The sequence below is a fragment of the Cheilinus undulatus genome, linkage group 6 (assembly GCF_018320785.1).
Source record: "Cheilinus undulatus linkage group 6, ASM1832078v1, whole genome shotgun sequence".
Lineage (NCBI taxonomy): Eukaryota > Metazoa > Chordata > Actinopteri > Labriformes > Labridae > Cheilinus > Cheilinus undulatus.
The window spans coordinates 45,327,034-45,346,282 of record NC_054870.1 but is presented as its reverse complement, the minus strand read 5'-3'; the positions used below and the strand labels follow the sequence as shown (position 1 = coordinate 45,346,282).

At 38.0% G+C, this 19,249-nt stretch overlaps 1 protein-coding gene across 1 annotated transcript in view; it reads left to right on the top strand.

Moving 5' to 3' along the window:
- Positions 1-19,082, top strand: part of eys (eyes shut homolog) — a 425,152-nt gene extending 406,070 nt beyond the window's left edge. The window contains exons 46-51 of the mRNA XM_041789003.1: positions 2,137-2,303; positions 6,764-6,908; positions 11,516-11,690; positions 14,942-15,114; positions 15,214-15,375; positions 17,887-19,082. Coding sequence (XP_041644937.1) covers positions 2,137-2,303; positions 6,764-6,908; positions 11,516-11,690; positions 14,942-15,114; positions 15,214-15,375; positions 17,887-19,082 — 2,018 coding nt within the window. The remainder of the gene's footprint in view (positions 1-2,136; positions 2,304-6,763; positions 6,909-11,515; positions 11,691-14,941; positions 15,115-15,213; positions 15,376-17,886) is intronic.
- Positions 19,083-19,249: the final 167 nt, after the last annotated feature.

Sequence of the window (19,249 nt, the reverse complement as noted above, 5' to 3'; positions counted from 1 at the left end):
AGATTCTGTTTTACTCTGTTTTCACATAATAAACAGGAAAATTTATCGTTTTTCTCAAGACATCAACTTATTTATCTTGCCCTGGCTATTTCCTTTATAAGTAGTTTACTTCTTCTTACCTATATAAAAACAAATACATCCTTTTTTCAGAGGAAATTGAGTAAAATATAAGACTAACGTATATATGTAATATAAATATAAAATGTATTCTAAAATTGAAAAGTACTTAAATATAATGAATAATATAAACAAATGGATGATAATGATAATAACCATACTAATACTACTCTAACTACTACTAATTCAAAAATAATAATAATAAAATGGTTGAAAATGCTTGTAGTAGGTCTTGAGGGCAGACAGATTTGATAACCACTGGTCTATTGAGCAAACAATAGCAGTCGCACACTAAAGACAATTTTATTTGACCATTGTAAAGCCTTTTTTAAATGCACTGAAGTGCACAGCATTCACTTGAAAAATATAAGTCTGTTTTTTTCTGAATTTATGAGAAAAAAATCCCAGAATTCACTTTTTTCAAATCTGCTGCCTGATGCTGCAGTAAAAAAAAAAAACAAAAACAACAAAAAAAATTTGTTCTCATTAAACTACAATCAGTGTGCCATCATGAGAAAGTGAAAAGGAATTTTAGATTCATTTGCAAATGTATTAAAAGATTTTGAAAAAAGACACTGAAATATCACAAAGGTATTCAGACCCTTTGCAAAAACACTTGAAATTTAGCTCAGGCTCCTCCCATTTCTCTCAGTCATTTCTGCACCTTAATTGGAGTCCACCTGTGGTGTAAAATTGATTGGATATTATTTGGAAAGGCACACACCTCTCTGTAGAAGGCCTCACAGCTGACAATGATGTCAGAGCAAAAACCAAGCCATGAGGTCAAAGGAACTGCCTACAGAGCTCAGAGACAGGACTGTTGCAAGGCACAGATCTGGGGAAGGATATGTAGAATTTCTGCTGCACTGAAGGTTCCTAAGAGCACAGTGGTCTCCATAATTCTCAACTGGAAGAAGTTTGTCCAAAATGCCCCTTCAGTAAACCAGTAATCATATAAATCCTTAGCTTTTCCTCCAATAACTGGTTGTCCGGCCAAACTGAGAAATCAGGGGAGAAGGGCTTCAGTAATAAAGGGGGCCTAGGCTTCGGTGGTCACTCTGACTGAGCTTCAGAGGGTCTTGTGTGGAGATGGGACAAAGTTTCAGAAGGACAAACAGCACTGCAGCCCTTATGGCTTACGTATAGCTGGAAATAAGCCTCTCCTCAGTGCTGCACACATGAAAGTCTGCTTAGAGTTTGCAAAAAACTACAAATGAAAGCCAAAGGGTTTCCATGGACTAAGGAGATCTCCCATCTAGCCCGTCTGCCATAAAGCCCTGAATGGTAGAGGTCTGCAGGGATGGTTGTCCTTCTGAAATTTTATCCCATCTCCACGCAGGATCTCTGGAGCTCTGTCAGACCATCAGGTCCTTGGTCAACTTTCTTACTAAGGCCCTTCTCCCCCGATCACTCAGTTTTGCCAGGTAGCCAGCTGTTGGAAGAGTCTTGGTTGTGCCAAACTTCTTCGGTTTGAGAATTATGGAGGCCACTGTACTCTTGGAAGCTTCAGTGCAGCAGAACTTCTTTTGTAGCCGTCCCCAGATCCGTGCCTTGCAACAATCCTGTCTCTGAGCTTTGTAGGCAGTTCCTTTATCCTCATGTCTTGGTTTTTGCTTTGATATCATTGTCAGCTGTCAGGCCTTGTGCAGAGAAGTGTGTGCCTTTCCAAATCATGTCCAATCAGTTTAATTTAACACAGATGGACTCCATTCAAGGTGCAGAAACATCTCAGCAACGATTGAAAGAAATGGGAGGAACCCAGGCCTTAAACAGCATAAAATCTAACCACCAGGGAGCTCTCAATCAGAAAAAGACTGGTTGATGATTGGGTTTTCAGTCAGGGTTATCGTAGGGATCTACACCCTTCATAGCCCTAAAAACCCAGACCTTAAGATAACCTTATTAACCAAAAATCCTGCTTCATAGCATATTCCCCAGGTGTTCCTTGGAAATTAAGTCATTGATCTCAGTGGGACTGACCTTGCTGAATAAAACCAAATGAAATTTTTTGTTTTCCAGGGAATGATGGCGATGACTTCTTTGTTTTGGGGTTAAGAAATGGCCGAGTTTTGCACAAGTTCAACCTAGGATCAGGTGTAGCAACGATCGTCAGCGATCGACTGAACTCACGGATCAGCATTCACACGGTTATCTTTGGACGGTCCAAGAAAACAGGATGGCTTAAGGTAAGATCATACTCAGACATACAAAGATGGGTGATCACTGAAATTTGTCCAACACTAAGTGTGTACAAAGTGCTACAGTGACCTGAAGGAACAGGATATGTTACTGATGGGAATACAATTTCCAGATAATGAAAGTACAGTGGTTTGTAGAAAAGAAGGTCAGAGCTGGTTCCTCTGATGGTGGGATTTATAGAAATCTTACAAGCAAGGGATGACCATGAGGCTCAGTGACCTCAGCCTTTAACCTTTGAGTCAGAGTACAGTTGTGCGAAGTTTGAGAAAAATCTCTCAGGGTGTTCTCAAGATATCATGTTCACAAGCAAGAGCTGAGCATGACATCCAATGACCTTGACGTTTGACCTCCAAGATTTAATCAGTTTCACTGAGACAGAGCAGAAGAAAAACTCCCTCAAAGTGTTCTTGAAATATTGTGGCAACAAAAATGGCTCTGGTGGTCTGACAGCCCGGGACATGATGCCTCAGACCTAGACTATTGTCCAGGCAAAGGATACAAATTGAGACAAGCACTTAAAATCTTCATGTTAAACAAGCTATTTGATAAATAAAACAAAAATGGGCTCCAAAAAGCAAGAGCAGGAATGGGTTACAAACAATAAAAATGTGGAAAAGGGAGTTTATAAACAATTAAAGTAAGGAAGCAATGGAAACAGAACACAAATAAGATCACTACTTAATTCAACTAAATTCCAGTTGTTCAAAAGTTTGAGTCGCTTAAAGAGCTGTGAAAGCTGATTTTATTACTACAAAAAAACAACCAATATGGTGGTGATGATGGTGCACACACAAATGCATCACAGAGCCTTTTGGCTCAGTAATCATGAAAAACAGGATGTTTGCATCAAGAGTCACAGAAAAATCCATATTTATAGCTAGATGTTTTAGAGTGAGCAAAGGGGGAGATCCCTGTGGAATACATGCTTCAGATACCCAATATGCCACCCATGGGAGTAGGCAGTGAACATGGACACCAGAGATTGAGAGTATTAAACTCCATAAGAGTAAACCAGGTAATTTAACTTCATTATTTGTGTACATTGTTGAGTTTTTTTTTTTTTTGGAGCTGATTGGCTTAGGTCAATCAATTCTAGGTCTTCTTCAGTAGATATGTTCTTGAACAATTGGGGTCTTAGCAGTGTCAAATTTGGCACCTTTAATTTTAGTCTAGTTTAAGATGACAAAAACTCAAAAACATTTCATTGCAGTTTTAACCAATAAAATGTCCTTTCCATTTAGTCTAACTTTTAGTCAAAACATTTATTCTCTTTAAACTAATATAATACACCAATTTGAAAAGAATATAAATGTAAAACATCAATATTGATGCAGTGACAATAATTCAATTAATTAGAAATACACTGATGAAAATAGTGAAATACCTTAAATGCCCAGTGGAGAGATATCATGGATGTCCAACAGTCCAGAGGTAACATCTTTGCCTCATTCATGCTCCTTAACAAAGACTTAATCAATCAATACATCAATCAAAATATATTTATATAGCACTCACACAGAACAATGCAGCACAAAGTGTTTTGCACACCAACAAATGGATTGAAGATAAACATGACCTTGCCCCAGCCCAGCCCATCCACCCCTCTTCCCCACCCCTGCAATTCATACATACAACGTTGGCAAATCTGTCATAAATAAAGCACCCTGTAAGACCGGGAAGCTACTAACTGAAGAAATGTTGAGTTCATGATGAGGAAACACTAGAGGTTATGCTAAAGCAGGGGTGTCAAACTCAAGGCCCAGGGGCCAAATCCAGCCCGTGGTGCTGTTGTACCCGGCCCACAAGATCATATCATATTTCTATTGTAACTGGCCCACTGGTAGGTCTGCAGATTTACTACAGTATAAACATGTAAACTTGACTTTTGAAAGGTTAAAAAGTAAAGCGTGAAAACATTTAGATAAAAAGTCAAGAATGTGGAAAAGAAATCAACTTGTTTTCATTTCATATTTTCAATTTTGCATCTCACAATCAAATTCATTGTTTGACTTTTTATTTCATATTTTCACCCTCTGTGCTGCACAGTGGCACAGGGGTTGCCGCTGTCGCCTCACAGGTAAAAAGATCCCTGGTTTGCTTCCCGGTCAGGGCCTTTCTGTGCGGAGTTTGCGTGTTCTCCCCGTGCATTCGTGGGTTCTCTCCAGGTACTCCGGCTTCCTCCCACCACCAAAAACATGCTCATTAGGTTAACTGGAGACTCTAAATTGGCCGTAGGTGAATGTGAGCGTACCTGGTTGTCTCTATGTCAGCCCTGCGATTGACTGTTGACCAGTCCAGGGTGTACCCTGCCTTTCGCCCAATGACAGCTGGGATAGGCTCCAGCCCCCCATGACCCCGAACAAGATCAGCGGTATAGAAAATGGGTGGATTTTCACCTTTTAAATTCACAATTTTGACATTTTAAATCAAAATTCAACCTTTTAAATTCACAGTTTTGAATTTAAAGTCATATTTGGACCTTTTCAACTCACTGTTTCCAGTTTGATCTCACCTTTTGACCTTTTCAGCTCCTAACTTTGACTTTTAATCGCACATTTTGACCTTTTAGACTCACAATTCAACATTTTAACTCATGTCTCAACCCTTAAAACTAATGATTTTGAATTTTGTGTAATATTGTCACTCTTAAAACTCCCAACTTTGACATTCTATGTCATTTAATTTGCCCTTTAAAATCATTATTTGGAGTTTGAATGTTGTGTTTTGACTTTTTGAACTAATAAGTTTAACTTTCATCTCAGATTTTGAGCTGTTAAACTTATAATTTTGACTTTTTTAAATCTGAAAACCATTTATCATCAGTGCTCAGGTAATTTTACCCGATTATTTTTTACTGGTGCAAATGACAGTTTATGGTGAAATGTTGACCCTGTTAGGCTCTCAGGTTAGACCTAAAATCAGAATCCGGCCCCTGTGGGGATTGAGTTTGACACCCCTGGGCTAAAGTATTGAAAACAAATAAATAAATTAACAAATAGATAAATTAAAAGGAAAAAATAGAGTTCAAAGATGATAAAATAAGAATTAAACACTTAAAAACTCAGTAATGTAAGAAATGAGAAAGAATTGCTGAAAAAGAACTAGGTAGATATAAAAGGTAATCCTGAAAATAAAATAAAATCAGATAAAAACCTAAATTCCTAACAGAATCAAATGATGTCAGAAATGTTAAAGGATAGATTTTAAAGGTGGGCCCCAAGTTTGCTTTAATAGTTTTAAATCTTGAGTTTTATTATCAAAGATCTACTTTTTTATCTTCTTGTGTTTCTCATGAAAAAGGGAATTCAACAGACATTTTAGTCATATTGTAGTTGATGAAATTAACACCCATATATTTAGATATTGGACACCAACAGGTTGACATGCACTATGATTGCAGGTATGGTTAAAAAATAAATAAATAAATTGAGAAAAGACATTTCCATAAATCATCATTCAAACACAAGGGAGGGATGCTGTATAGAATTCATATAAGAAAATTTAAAAAATGGAGGATCTAGTCCTTTTGAGAAATGGAAGGTTCTTTCTTCAGTTTTTTTCTGAGTAAATTAAATTATTATCTCAGATTTATAAGAGTTGCCCATTTTTTTTTCAACTTAGATCTTCCTCATAATCCTCAGATAGACAGTGAAGAATTTTATTGTCTTATGTGAATTCCGTACGCTTTTGTAGATACGACCAAAAGACAAAAAGATGAAGTAAAATGCCTAGCAAAGACATCCAGCTACTATTCAAATGTATTTAAATGCACTTATCTTTTTAAAATATGTATCAGTATCCTTTGTCCTTTTTTATCTTTGTTTGTTTGTTTGTATAGCGCCAATTCACAGCCTACGATATCTCAGACAAGTTACAAAAGGGGCAGTCTAGCCAGTACTCTCTGATGTAGCTTATTATTCTACAGACTGGCGCTAAATCACCATGAGCTCAGCACTAGCCTCAGTGGCCAGAAAAGCCCTCCTTTTATTGGACAGGAATCTTGAGCAGAACCAGACTCATGTTGACAGCCTTTTGCTGAAGCTGCACTGGGGTTGGAAAGGGGTTAGAGGGTAGAAGAAAAGCAGGAAGAGAGAAAATGGGGAAGCAGAAAGAGGGACAAAAGAAACAACAGAACAACAAATGGAAGACAAATTTATGGCTGTCATGGCCATAAACTTAGCTCCCATTTTGTAGGAAATGGCTAAAACGTCAATAATGATGGTAGCAGTATGTGAAGAACTATCTATAACAACCATGGTTGTTAAATTCTGTAGTTCAGCATTAGTAGTACTTTCAAATTTAGCTTTCCTGACTGAAAGTGACTGAAAAAACAGTGATCCATCCATGTCTTAACAATTTGTCAACTTTGGCAGAGAATTAAACAAAATGTGCGCCACACTGACGCCTAAAAGCTTTAGAATCAACATTTTGCTTTTGCTCTTTCTAGGTTGATGGACAACGCAACAGAACAGGATCATCTCCAGGACCCCTGGTGGGTCTCAATGTTTTTAACCAGCTCTTTGTGGGAGGATATAATGAGTACACCCCTGAACTACTGCCACTTGGCTCCAGGTTCCGCTATGGCTTTCAGGGTAAGACTGCTACAGCTTTATTACAGCCCAGCACTGCTGCCTGGAGTGTGAGTGCTGGGGCTTGGAGTTTCTCCCAGGATCTCTGTGTGTTTGTAAGCAGAGAAGAAGAGTGTGTAATGAAAGGGGAGTTACAGGCTCGGACTGTGTTTGAGGCCAGAGCAGAGCTTTGAGGGTGATTGTATCTGCAGACTTTAATCAATCCTCACCGTGTGCACTTTTGCGTTGTGTGCAGATCCATTCCTTTGCTGATAAGTCATTTAAACAAGACTGCCATACAAATAATCTTTGTCTTCATCTGCATCGTTTATGCTTCTCTCTGGTGACCCCATGTAGGAATGTATTCTAGGGAGAATTCATTGTGCCTGCTAATGTGCCGAGCTGTGGAGCAAAATTGCCATAACAGCAATCAGACAACAGCTATGAATATCATCATAAGCACATTCAGCAGTCCCCGCACTACAGCAATGAGGCTTGTTATTATAAAATGTCATGGCAGATCCATTTGAGGTGAACATGAGCTTTTTCTGTTTAAGGACTAAAGCCATTTTCATTCATCATCGTATAATTCTTTTTTCTGCTCACAAATAAACCCTCAGAAATCAAATCAGCTGCGGCGACGCATCACTTTGCCCCGGCTGTATCACACCGCCGCTCTCCTCTGTACGGGAGATCACTACCTGAGCTCGGCGACACTGGTGGAACCATAACCTCTCTGCTCGGGATGTAATGAGAACTCATGAGCGTCTAATCAGATCTGTGTGACCTTCCCCGAGCCTTAATCATGATGGCTGGCAGTGAACACTCTGATAATACACTTCACTCCCAGTTATCAACAGATCCCCACTCCCCCGTGGAAAGGTGGCAGAGGAGGTGCTGAGGCCGCCAGGGGGAGGGACAAAAACACTTACTCTGTTTGTGCTGTTGATCAAATGACAAGAAAGAGGGAGGTTGTGTTTGTTAAAAATTGACTTCATGCTGCTATGATGCAGATCTTTGGGTTAGGTTAGGGTAAAGGGTTAAATACTCCAATTAGACTGATCTTGTCCCATTTTTTGTGATCAACTCTTGTATGGAGGGTTGTAGAGAGTTGAAACCAAGTTCCGAACCGTAAGTTGTAGAGACATGACCAGACTGCATCCTCAAAATATGGCAGGTGGATCTTAGTTGCAAGTCTCTAGGACCTTGGGTTCCCAAGATATAAAGCAAAATGCCTGTCCATTGTAAATGAAGTAAGTGGATATGAAAATCAAGTCATGGCCCTTTATCCAGGACTTGCTGAAGAGCATGTTTCATGCCACTTGTTGTACAATACCACACATGAGTCAGACATTTTTGGAACTTGGCTAGTATGACTTCTGGTGTCAGCACCACACTATGAATGGTTAAGGTTTGTAATTTTTGATCCCAGATTTTAAGTTCAAATCCTCACATTCCAAGTACAAGTTCCCAGATTCCAGGACCAAGTTCTAATGTTTGATCACCGAACCCTGTCCCCAGTCACCCAAGCCTGGGGATAAAATGGTCTAACTTGTTTGGACAAGATTCCACCCAATGATAGTTTGAGGTCTTGGATTGTATTCATATTTCCATTTCATCATATTTGAATGAATTAAAGTAAAAGTGAAAAGGAGGCTTATTGAATGTGTTTTTAAGCTGTATGATGTTTACTTTTTCAGGTCCTTCTGGGTTTCCCCGTTGGCAAGTATTCCCAATTCAATTTCCAGGTCCAAAATTCCTCGTTAGGTTTGAGAGAGAGTGACGACAAAGAATCCATGCACAGGAACAAGTTATTTATTCTGGGTCTTTTGATCTTGTCAGGATTAGGGTTACTGTTGGTTAGATTACATAGGTTTATGATGGGTTAGGTTAGGTTTGGTTTGTTTTGGTCAGTTAAGGTCAGGTTAGGTTAGGTATGTTTATGATAGGTTAGATAAGGTTTGGCTAGTTCAGGCCAGCTTAGGTTAGGTTAGGTTAGGTTAGGTCTGGTTAGGTTAGGTCTTGTTAGGTCTGGTTAGGTTAGGTTAGGTTAGGTTAGGTTAGGTCTGGTTAGGTTAGGTCTTGTTAGGTCTGGTTAGGTTAGGTTAGGTTAGGTTAGGTAAGTTATGGTTGGATTAGGTTAATTTAGGTAAGGTAAGTTTGGTTTAGGTTAGGTTTTGTTTCGTTAGCTTAAGTTAGGTTCGGTTGGTTAGGTTGGGTAAGTTTGAGCTAGGTTAGGTAAGGTAAGGTTAGTTTAGGTTAGGATAAGTTTGGTTAGCTTAGGTTAGGTCAGTTCAAGGTATGTAATGTCATCTTAGGTTAGATAATGTTATGATAGTTTAGATTAGCTTAGTTTAGTTGAGTTTAGGCAAGGTTAGGTTTGGTTAGAATAGATAAGTTTAGGTTAGGTTATTTTGATTAGGTTGAGTGGGTTAGATCTGGTAAGTTCATATTAGGTTAAGGGACTTTAGTTTAGATTAGGTTAGGTTAGAATAGATATGTTAGTTTGGGTTAGGTTAATAGATAAGTTTAGGTTAGGTTATGTTAGAATAGATAGATTAGTTTAGGTTAGGTTAATAGATAAGTTTAGGCTAGGTTAGCTTAGGTTTGGTTAGTTTAGATTAGATTAAAATAGATATGTTTAATTTGGTTAGGTTAGGTTAGGTTAGGTTACATGTGTTTAGAGTAGAAAAGTTTAGGTTAGGTTAGGTTAGGTAAGGTTAGGTTAGGTTAGGTTGGGTTAGGTAAGGTTAGGTTAGGTTAGCTTAGGCTAGGTTAGGTTAGGTTTGGCTAGGCTAGGTTAGGTTAGGTTAGGTTAGCTTAGGCTAGGTTAGGTTAGGTTTGGCTAGGCTAGGTTAGGTTAGGTTAGGTTAGGTTAGGTTTGGCTAGGCTAGGTTAGGTTAGGTTAGCTTAGGCTAGGTTAGGTTAGGTTTGGCTAGGTTAGGTCAGGTTGGAAAGGATAAGTTTAGGTTAGCGATGGAGATGGAGGTTAAAATAAGGGTTTTTCAGGACGCCAGTGTGAGAAACAGGAGGAGTTTTTTGAGCTGAAAACCATGTGAAGCTACTACGTGGGTGGAAGAGAGGTGGTGTAAAGCTTTGAAAAAAGGCATAATACCCCCACTTTAACAAACCAAAGCACCTTTATAATGTCACATGCAAAGCAATACATACCATTATAGGGTTGATGGCTTTGATTGTGCTACATGTTTGTTTTGTTCTTAAGTCACATTAGATCATACAAATTTCTGTAAGATCTCATGTCTGTGGAATCAATAATACAAGCAGCGTGTGGTCATCAAGTCTGGATAAATCATCCAGTCTGTGCGTTTGGAGGATTATTAAGTTAAAAATCTATTGAAACTGAACTTTCTTCCATAGTTTCCCTAATTTTTTAAATTGGTTTAGCCAGCCTCACCTACCTTGGGTCTTGGCCCAGCATGTTGCACAGGATGGGATCAAATGGAAACAGATAATTACAGTCTTATGTTTACTGGGAATAAATACAGTTAGGCACCTATAACCAGCATTGTTTCAAAACAAACTTGATAAATAAACCAAGATTCATAAAGATATCTTACACTTACCTGTTATTATAGGAAAACTGGTCGGATAAAATGTGTGGATGCATGTCTGCCATGTGCTTTGAGTTAAATACAAAAGGATAAAAGATATTAGTAAAACAGAGATAAGAAAAATTAAAAAAGGGGGAGAAGAACTGATGAAAATAAACAAATATTTCAGGAGTAAAGGCAACAGAAAAACAAAATCCTTTAAAAGGAGCTCTGACCAATGGTTTTAAATGTGATTTAAACCTGTCATTCTATTTTTTATTCTAATTTCTCTTTTCAAGAGAAAATGCAACTTCAACAACTAATATGTTCAACTGGAGATCTTCCTCAGTCAGGTGTTGCTGCATAAATAGAGTACCTGGGTGTCTTGGAGTCAATGTTTGCAGCTTACAAAATAAACCCAGCTTTTATTATCTTCCTTATGAATCTCTGCATTTCAGCGGCCCGTGTTTGCAGCACTGCAACCGTCACTTGAGTGTGCCAAGCAGACAGCATCATGCCATGAATATTCATGAATGAGCATGACATTTCCCCTGCATCCTGTTTATGCCAATGACTAATGCAGCAGAGGAGAAGAGAGGGCTGTGTGCATGTGTAGATGACTAGCAGGCTTGTGCACAGGCCTTATATTTATAGAAGGCCCCGTGCTCTGCAGGTACAGGCCAAAGCAAATATTGTCTTGATCAAATTGAATTATGAAAATAAAAAGCAAATATGATGGGAGAGATGCAAGATGACAGGTGGAAAAAATTGAGATTTAAGAAGCTTGGACAGCTTGGATGTGAAGCGACTGCAGAGTTTATTCCATCAAATTGAAGAGTTAACATCGAATAAAGAGGATTTTACTTTGAAGACTTTATATAACACACTCTAAAGTTCTTACACAACTATCTAAGACATTCATTTAAACTTCATTTAAACCACACATTTTCAGAAGCACTTTCCTTTTTATTTGCCTCATTTAAGTGGGATATTAAGTCAGATTAATGTCATTTTGGTGTCAAACAAAAGGCTTCTTTCTTACGTGTGCTTTGTCTGTTGGTGTGTTTGTTTTCTTCACAGGGTGCATTTTTGATGTGCAGTTTTCCACAAGGAGAGACAGAAAGTTCCAGGTCCTGGGAGGGCCTGCAGGACATGTGGCCTTCGGGCGCAGCGTGGGTCAGTGTGGAGTCACGCCGTGTGATCATGTTCACTGCAGAAACGGAGGGACGTGTGTGGACTCAGGCTCGTCTGTGTAGTAAGAGAAAAATGACTCATTCTGTCATTATTTATGATGATTCCACTCTAAAATGTGAGGTGTTGGCTTGATTGTTGAGTTAATGAACCCAGAAACTTAACATTATTGTTGTCGTCTCATGGCAGGAACGTAACAATGCAAAAACTCACATTTAACCAAGTCTATTTGAGTAATTTATAGTCAGAATATGTCATAATCATTTATTATCACACTCATTATGTCGTACTTGAGGCTGTTGAATGATCACTTTTAAAAATCATGATAAATTGCTGAATTTTGGAAAAATCATTAATCAAATTTATATGATTAATTTACTATCATCATTGAATTTCAAAACAAATATTCAGGTCTATATTTACAGTGTGAAGCAATTCTTAAGAATGTCTTATTCTGGGAAACAAATAAAGAGATGTATTTTATGATCTTGACTTTTGGCTTTATTATAGAAGAAGGAGACAGCTTTAATTCAGTGCAATACTGTTATATATTAAGAAAGATGCAGGGTTGCATGTACAAAATGACTAACTGATGTCCAGACATCCCTAGTGATGTAACAGCAAGAAACATATTACCTTGCAAAGCCAGATGACTGGATTCCATGTCTGTTATCATCTGTTTGTTAAAACTTCAATCTGAAAGATTAGTTCTCTGAAACGTTTGGACCAATCAGAGAACAAGATAGTATTGGTGGGTGTGGTTTGGTTGTACTGCAAGCTGCGGCAGTTTTATCAGAGCAGCACTGAACTGCACTGAAAGCTTTTCTTGGTGTAAAAGATGATGTTGTCTTTCCCTGACTGGCTTCAGGAAGAGTCTGATTACCAACTGGCTCCATTGATAGAGAACAATGATAACAACTGCCTGGAGTAGTTCACTCCCCATGGCAGCACACACTTACTACATCATATTTTTCATAACTCTGATTGGCACACACAGATATGCTTGTCTGTGTGTGCCAATCAGAGAATGATTCATCCTCTGAGATTTTTTTTTTCAAGATGGATGTGAAATTAATCCCATGCAATGGATGCAATACATTTAGAAAGTATTCAGATCCAATTCAGTTTTTCCAATTTTGATATGTTGCAGCCTGATGCTACAATCAACTGGATAATTTTTATTCTGATTATTCTACACTCAGTACTAGGGCTAGGTAATTAATGGAAAATTAGATTAAATAGCAATATGGCCTGCTGCAATCTTCAAATTGCAGAAGTTGCAATATTTCTTTAACCTGAAACTTGAGTCAAAATACTGGTTTAAAACTTTTTTTAGGAGCAGAGATGTTGTGCATTACATACCAAGACCCTTCTTTTTTTTTTAGAATAGTCTACAAAAAAATCTTGTTCTTCATTTTTGTACATTTTTCTGCTTAAATATGAGGAGGACATAAAAACAATAATCCCCTTCAATACAATAACTCCTATCCAATTTGCAATACAAGTCAAAATCATCACACTTAGATTTTTTCCAAAAATTGTTCAGCCCTGTTTTTATCTAATATTGTGTTGGTTATATTATAGAAAGATTTTTTGCTCGTGTTTGTTCGAAAATACATAAGATGAGGAAATTAAGGAATAATCACATTTCAAATCATTATCACAATATTGCGGAATAAAATCAGTACCCTACTCAGTACCCCATCATGACAAAGTGAAACAGAATTTTAAATTTTTTTGGAAATTTATTTAAAATATTAATTTGTCAGCTATGGGCCTTCTATAGAGAAATAGAGAAATGTCCAATTAATTTAATTTGCCCCAGTTGTAGAAACACTTCAGCAAAGACTGAGAGAAATGGAAGAAATCTGAGAAAAATTCCAGTGTTTTTGCATAGAGTCTGAATACTATGTCAATGTGATATTTTAGTTTTTTATTTTCAATAAACTTTCAAATTCTAGAATTCTGTTATCACTTTGTTGTGATGGAGTACTAAGTGTAGATCAATGAGAGAAAAAAATGGAAAAAAAAAATGAATGAATGCATGCATCAGGCTGTATCATAACACCATTAAAAACGTGAAGGGGTCTGAATACTTTCTGATTGTACTGTATATAAATATATATCTAACTTCCTGGGTTAAAGCCTGCTTTTACTTTCAAAGAAATTATGGAGCTTTTTTGTAGAGCAGAAGTAACTGATCTTACATAACTAAACAGCAAAGCAAAGGAACTTGGTGTGCATTCATAGAGAATAAAAGATTGAAATTTAGTGATTTTTCAAATTGCAGATTACTTTTGATAAACTTGTCTGTGAGTTTTATTTGAAAGTGTAATGAAACATCCAAAAGAGCTTGATTTCATAAGAAGATGCTTCAGTGAGTTGTGAGCTGCTGCTTGTTGTGGTGGCTTGACTATGGTGCACCTAAAAGGACAAAATAGCACACAGTAAATGCGATTGGAGAGCTGTCATGCTGTGAATGTCAATTATTTCCATGCATTTTATTGCAAGACTCAACAAGTCAGTTTTGCTTGACCCGTAATTTAGTCATCACAAGAATTTTAGGCCTGACTCTTTACTTATATCTTAATTAAGATATATATGGTTGGGTGTTTTTTGTCTTTGTGACTGCATTAGGCAAATTTACTGACTTTGATTCAAGTTTTTGCAGTATGTTTGCATATTTACAATGCTCCAAAAAAAGAAGTGGCTTTCAGCTGCAGCATTTCACACCATTAAGATCAATACTGAAAACTGGGGAGAGTGTAAAAGGAGAATACTGTCTTTCTAAATTGTGCATAAGTTGTTGCCCCCTGTCAACACAGCAGTACCTCTTATCTACCTGCTGACTCGGTTGTGTATATGTGTGCTTTATTATATCAACCAAAAAATCTAATCCTGCTTTCTTTAAACAATTAAATTCATCACTAATAAAATTAAAGATGTTAACAGGCTGTTTTAGTGGTGTGAATTCTTACACCAAGGCTTTAGAAATAACAGTGTAGAATTATTTTGTCTGAACACTGGTGCTCTTATTTGCTTTAGTAGTCCAGAAAGCAGCATCTGTATTTGTCTTGGGCACTTTTATAACCAGTTAAAAACCCCTCACATGAGCTTTAAATATTACAGTAATACAACTGTGGTGGTTTTATTGAAGCTTCTAGGATTAAAAGGTTCTGGTCCTTCTAGTGGAAAGTCCGCCTCTCATATGTTTTGTTGAGGGACATTAATAACCCGCAGAAAATCAGTTCCACAGTTCAGGGAAATGACAGTGTTTACAAGCCTTTCACAGAGCCTGACTGTGTCCATCTGCAGTTGCCAGTGCCCATTAGGATGGAAGGGAGCACTCTGCTCTGAGACCGTGTCTGTGTGTGATGTGGAGCACAGTCCCCCTCCTCTGTGTGCCCTCGGCTCCACCTGCATCCCTCTGCCTGACGGTTACACCTGCCACTGCCCCCTGGGGAGAGCCGGACTCTACTGTGAGAAAGGTGGTGTCATTAAACCTTACCAGATATCTAAATATGTTTTATTTCAGTCACTGCCTTTACTGTTCAATACTTCAACTGCTTTATCATTTCTCTGTTCAGCTGTGAGCATCAGTGATCCCTTCTTCAGCGGTAACCAGTCTTCATGGATGTCGTTTCCTCCTATGAGTATCAGACATAGGACTGTGGTACAGCTGCAGTTCCAGCCTTTGTCACCAGATGGCATCCTCGTCTATACTGCACAGCATCTCAGTGCCAGAGCAGGTAAACCTGACTCATTCTTTATTAATAACCATGTATTGAAGATTAACTGTGCATAACATCTGTGTGCTGATAATTAAATATATTTAAAATATAAATAAAACTGGAATGTTCTCTTCATACCCTGCCACTCTAAAGCAAAATCTTTACTTCTTTGTTTCAACAGTATGACAGAAATTTTTAATTACCTCTACAAATATGTACCTCCAAGACAATGCATTGAAAAAAATACAGTTTTAACGGCATCTGAAGAAAAGTACTGCTGAAAATTGTTTTCATATTTTTGCATCATCATTCTAGTTAAAAAATAATTTTTCATCAACTGGTTTTGAATAGCAAAAATATTGAAAAGCTTTGCTCAATAAGGCCTTTCAACAGAGGCTCAAGTTGATAGTTTTTAATTTGATTTGATTGTTAGTTTTACTGTAGAAAATATAATGCGTGGATTGTATTTTTCTTAGCAAAAAGGCTCATGGAATAACAAAAACTGATCAAGCAAAAATAAAATAAAATGGGAAAAAAAAGTAAAAAGGAATGAAGGAATCCTTTATTGTCACTGTCACTAAAAACAATGAAGCTGAAAAGCAACTTAGGAGCCACATAGTGTAAACAAGTACAAAATAAATATGTTAAAATAAAAATAAATATGTCCAACTCCTAGAAATAAACTATAAAATTACACATTCAAAAAAATGCAGATGTGCTGTATGCAAAAAAAAAAAGTACAGTTTCATGAGCTGTTAATGAATGTAACTAGTCACAGAGTTAGGCAGCATATGTGGAAGAAATATTTAACTTAAAGCAAACAAAATTATAGCATGGAAATGATTTAAAGATCACCACAGGTAGTTGCTGATGACCCCTAAAATACGGCCAGTTGTGCCTTCCCTACATATCATTCTCTACTCTCCCCCCATTTCCTATTTTGTCTCCTGTCCTGTTCAATACAGGCTGATGATGATCTTTAACAATAATCCTGTTATATAGATATTACCAAAGTGGTCTTAAATCCTGTCTGGGTGATTAAAATAATATTATTCAGAATATAACATTTAGAAACTAGAAATGTGTCCATCTGCAAACAATGTCCCTCATAAACCACAGCTATTAAGAAGAAATTTGTTCTAAAGAAGTTTTTAAGAGGATTCTGACATTCACCAGTTGATTTAAAATCTCTGATTTATTCATAGATTAAAAAAAAACAATCTAGGAACACTCCAGAGCACATTTGAGTGCTATTCACCCCCTTTGGTGTTTTACCTTTTTATGATTTTTATGAATCAACCATGGTCAATATAAGAGTGAAAACAGATTTCTACACAGCAATGTCAATTATATAAAAATATGTTATGTAGAATAAGTGACTGCTCAAATATTCACGCTCTTCAAGTCAGTATTAAGTTGATACAACTTTGGCTGCAATCACAGCACTGAGTTTTTGTGGATAGTTCTCAGTCAGGCTTGCACATCTGGACTCTGCAATTTTAATCCATTCTTCTTTGTAAAACTGCTCAAGCTCTGTCAGGTTGCACAAAAAACAGGCATGAACCGACCTTTTCAAGTCCAGCCACAAATTCTTTATTGTACTGAGGTCTGGGCTTTGAATCCAGCCACTCCAGAACATACACCTCGTTGTCTTTAAACCATTTCTGTGTAGCTTTTGCTGCATGCTTTGTGTCATTGTCTTACTGGAAAATAAATCTTCTCCCAAGCCGCAGTTCTCTTGAAAACTGAATAAGATTGCACTCCAGGATTTTCCTGTATTTTGCTGCATTCATTTTACCCTCTACCTTTACAAGCCTTCCAGGGCTGGCTGCTGAGAAGCATCTCCACAGCATGATGCTGCCACCACTGTGCTTCACAGTGGGGATGTGCAGTAATTGGTGTCCACCAAACATAGCGTCTAGTCTGATGGACAGAAAGCACCATTTTGGCCTCATCGGACCAAAGAAATTTCTTCCACTTGACCATGGAGTCTCCCACATGCATTTTGGTGAACTCTAGTCCAGATTTAATCAGTCTTCGTCAACAGTGGCTCTCTCTCTGCCACTCTCCCATAAAGCTTTGACTGGTGAAGAACTCAGGCAACAGTTGTCTGCAGAGTCTCTCCCTCAGCTGCCGAAGCTTGGGACTAAAATAAAAAAAGGGGTGAGACATCAAAGGGGGTGAATACTTTTTATATGCACTGCATCTTATGTTTATAGTGCTTCTCGTGATTGTTAATCTCATGTCTTTAGGGATGTAAAAGGTGTGTATTTTCTGTGCTTAATACAAAAAAAGCACAAGCTCCCAGGTTATGAGCATACAGCATTCAACAATTTCTGAAAAATCAGCTAAGAAATTGTCATGGATCTAAGAAGGTTTCTCTTAGAAATTTTCTTTGGAACAAACTTAAGAAAATATCTTCAGATGTTGGTGAATGCCAGAAAAATAGCAGGTAGTATTAAATAGTAGTTCATGGGAAATAATTTATTTTAAAATCTAAAATTACATTTCTGCTGTTTGTTCCTACAGGAGACTTTTTCTGCCTCTCCCTTACCTCTGGATTTGTGCAGCTGCGATACAACCTCGGTGATGGTGTCCACGTCCTGCAGTCTGTAAATAAAGTTGACACCCGTGCGAGAACCTGGCACACGCTAAAAGCTGGCCGTTTTGGTCACCAAGGCTTCCTCAGTCTGGATAATAAAGAGGTCAGAGAGAACAGGACAGAAGGGATGACCACCTTGGATGTCACTACAGACATTTTTATCGGCGGTGTGTCCACTCTGAGCTTGGTGTCCACAGAAGCAACAGAACGGGAGCCGACCAGTTTCACTGGGGGTATGAGAGAACTCATAATCAATGGTCAGGACTTAGAGTTGACAGAGACAGGGGCTGTAAGTGGAGCTAATATAGGGGACTGGGACGGGACTGCATGTGGGTATAAAGTGTGCAAAAACAGAGGGCGCTGCTTGCCCCTAGGAGGAAACTCATTCTCATGTGTTTGTCAGATGCCATGGATCGGCTCTGTGTGCAACGAGTCTATAAGCTGTGTGGACAACACCTGCAAACATGGATCTATCTGTGCTCCTTCTAGTAACTTCTCGTACAAATGTATTTGCCCGTTAGGATGGGGTGGGAGGTACTGCGCCAAAGAAATGACCCCAGAAACTGTCAAGTTTGTTGGGAAATCATACATTAAATATTGGGATTCCAGGTATAACACAAGAAACCTTAAATATGCACAGGTTTCTTTCAGCTTCAGCACCATTTCTAATGATAGTTTGATTCTCTGGATGGGAAAGGCTGAGAAGGAAGATGATGACTACCTCGCAGTTGGACTCGAGAGAGGACACCTCAAAGTTGCAGTGAATCTTGGGGAGAGGCTTTCCCGCCCAATAACTTACAGAAATCTCTCACTCTGCTGTAACAAATGGCATAATGTGTCCATATCTTTAAACAGCACAGTTATTCAGGTGTTTCTGAATAGTACGAGAATCATCTTTGAAGATACAGACACATTTGAGCGTTATGTGGCCTTAAACTTCGGTGGCCAGCTTTACTTTGGAGGGTTTGAAATGTACAGGAATGTATCAACCGTCACCTCTGGGTTGTTTTCAAAAGGCTTTGAAGGAAATCTCAGAAACGTTTATTTGTTTAAAGACACAAAGCCGCTGCAGTTTCTACAGAATAGCGAGGGTTTTAATGTTTATGATGGAAATGCTAAGTAGTGAAACTTTATCTATAAAAGCTGAACTCTCTTTTGTGTAATTTTTAAAACTTATGAATTAGATTTTATAATTCCTTTTAAAATGTGGGAATTTGTTTGCACAGCTGGCACTAGTTTGATTTTAATGTTTTAAAACATTTATTTATTTTCTACTTGATACTTGAAACT